Here is a 1765-nt window from a genome sequence, read left to right as displayed (position 1 = left end):
ATATATATATATATATATATATATATATATATATATATATATATATATATACATGAGAATAATCATCTTGCTGTGTATGTGGAGAAGTAACTATGGTCCTACACTTACTTCTAACAACCCAATTTTGACAGCAATTTATGTCTTTATACATACTCTTTTTTTGTTTGCTTGTTTGTTTGTTTTTTTCTTTCCAAGGCAGGGCTTCTCTGTGTAGCCCTGGCTGTCCTGGAACTCACTTTGTAGACCAGGCTGGCCTCGACCTCAGAAATCTGCCTGCCTCTGCCTCCCAAGTGCTGGGATTACATATTCTTACATATACTTTGAACAACTGATACTTATTTCATGTGAATGTTGATCACAGTCTGACTGACTTGCAATCACAGATCAGGCACACACGAGCAGTCATTAGTGAACTATATTCTTTGAGAGATGGCAGATGAAACATCATCTTGAATGTCTGCAAATGGAATCTATTGGATCATCAACTCTCTCATAAGGCTTCCTGGGTGTTTGGGACACACTGTGGGGAGAAAAGAAACTGGCCTTACAACTCATCTATGTAATAGAACCTTGTTCTTGCCTGGTAGAGACGCAGTCTGTTTTCTCACTGTTCATATGTAGACTCTTGTCTGAGCTTTGACTTGTTTTTCTCAGCAGAATGCTGCTGAGGTAATTGTTGTGGTCTCAGGGATTGCTCTAAGCTATTATGCAGCGGACATATGTCCTCACTGTGACTGGCTGTCAGGGGATCAGTCTACAGGAGAATGAGTAACCACAAGGAAAGGGAGTCTATACCACAAGGGCAAATGCCCAGGATATTGTTCTTTATAGTTTAAGAATATGCTGTTATGAAAATGTGTCCTTTCCACACATAGTACATTGTAATTGTACAATATGCATACAGTCCCTTCAAAGTCTATGAATACTTTCAAGTTATAATGAACATAATCTCTGATTGAACATGATGATGTATCGAAAAAAGTTCTTACCCAACTCAACACATCCACCAATTCCAAGGAGAGACCCTGAGCTGTGGTACAGAGGGAGGGTTATATAAATGATGTCATCAGCTGTGCAGCCAAACGCCCATAGCCCAACAGATCCCTTCAACACTTGCAACTGGCTAATCACAGCTGCTTTGGGTAGACCTGGGAGAGAAGGAAAGAATCATTAGCCCACACACATTCTCTGAGGTACGGCTATCCAGGTTAAAATGTACACAAATTGACCTCAGCAAACTAAATTATCATTATTATGGAAAGATGGAATGGAGGTGGAGAAGAAAAAAATATCTTGGTTAGCTTTAGAAAATGGCTATGTGTGCCTTCATATAGGAGCTAATTTTCTCATGATCATTGGGTAAACCTTTCGGGACATATTGTTAAGCTTAGCAGGCTTCTAGTCTTCATCAACCTACAGCTAAGAATGCTTTAAAATAATATTTTGAAGCATACTGAAAAAATTTCTCCACTTTGCTGTAGTTCTGTCTAATGTCACCACTGTATTTTCTAAATGAATTGACTTATAAGTTCCTTTGTTCTATAGCTTCAATGGCAGAATATGGCTTCCAGAGTAGCTTGAATCTGTTATGTAGTTTCATGGTCTCTCATATTGTGTTCAGAATAAACTATTTCTCATTCTTTTAAGTGGTGTTGTTATTTTTTTTTTAAACTTTTATTTATTTATTTATTTTTTTAATATTTTTATTACATATTTTCCTCAATTACGTTTCCACTGCTATCCCAAAAGTCCCCCATAGCGCCCC

General features: G+C 37.6%; 1 protein-coding gene across 1 annotated transcript in view; it reads right to left on the bottom strand.

The window, feature by feature from the left end:
• The window catches only part of Slc27a6 (solute carrier family 27 member 6), a 59908-nt gene that overhangs the window by 33508 nt on the left and 24635 nt on the right, over positions 1–1765 (bottom strand). Inside the window, exon 3 of the mRNA XM_021150779.2 lies at positions 990–1148. Within this exon, the coding sequence (XP_021006438.1) occupies positions 990–1148 (159 nt within the window). The remainder of the gene's footprint in view (positions 1–989; positions 1149–1765) is intronic.

This window comes from Mus caroli, chromosome 18 (assembly GCF_900094665.2).
Source record: "Mus caroli chromosome 18, CAROLI_EIJ_v1.1, whole genome shotgun sequence".
NCBI lineage: Eukaryota > Metazoa > Chordata > Mammalia > Rodentia > Muridae > Mus > Mus caroli.
Note: the sequence above shows the minus strand (reverse complement) of the source record. Positions and strands in the feature narration are given on the sequence as shown.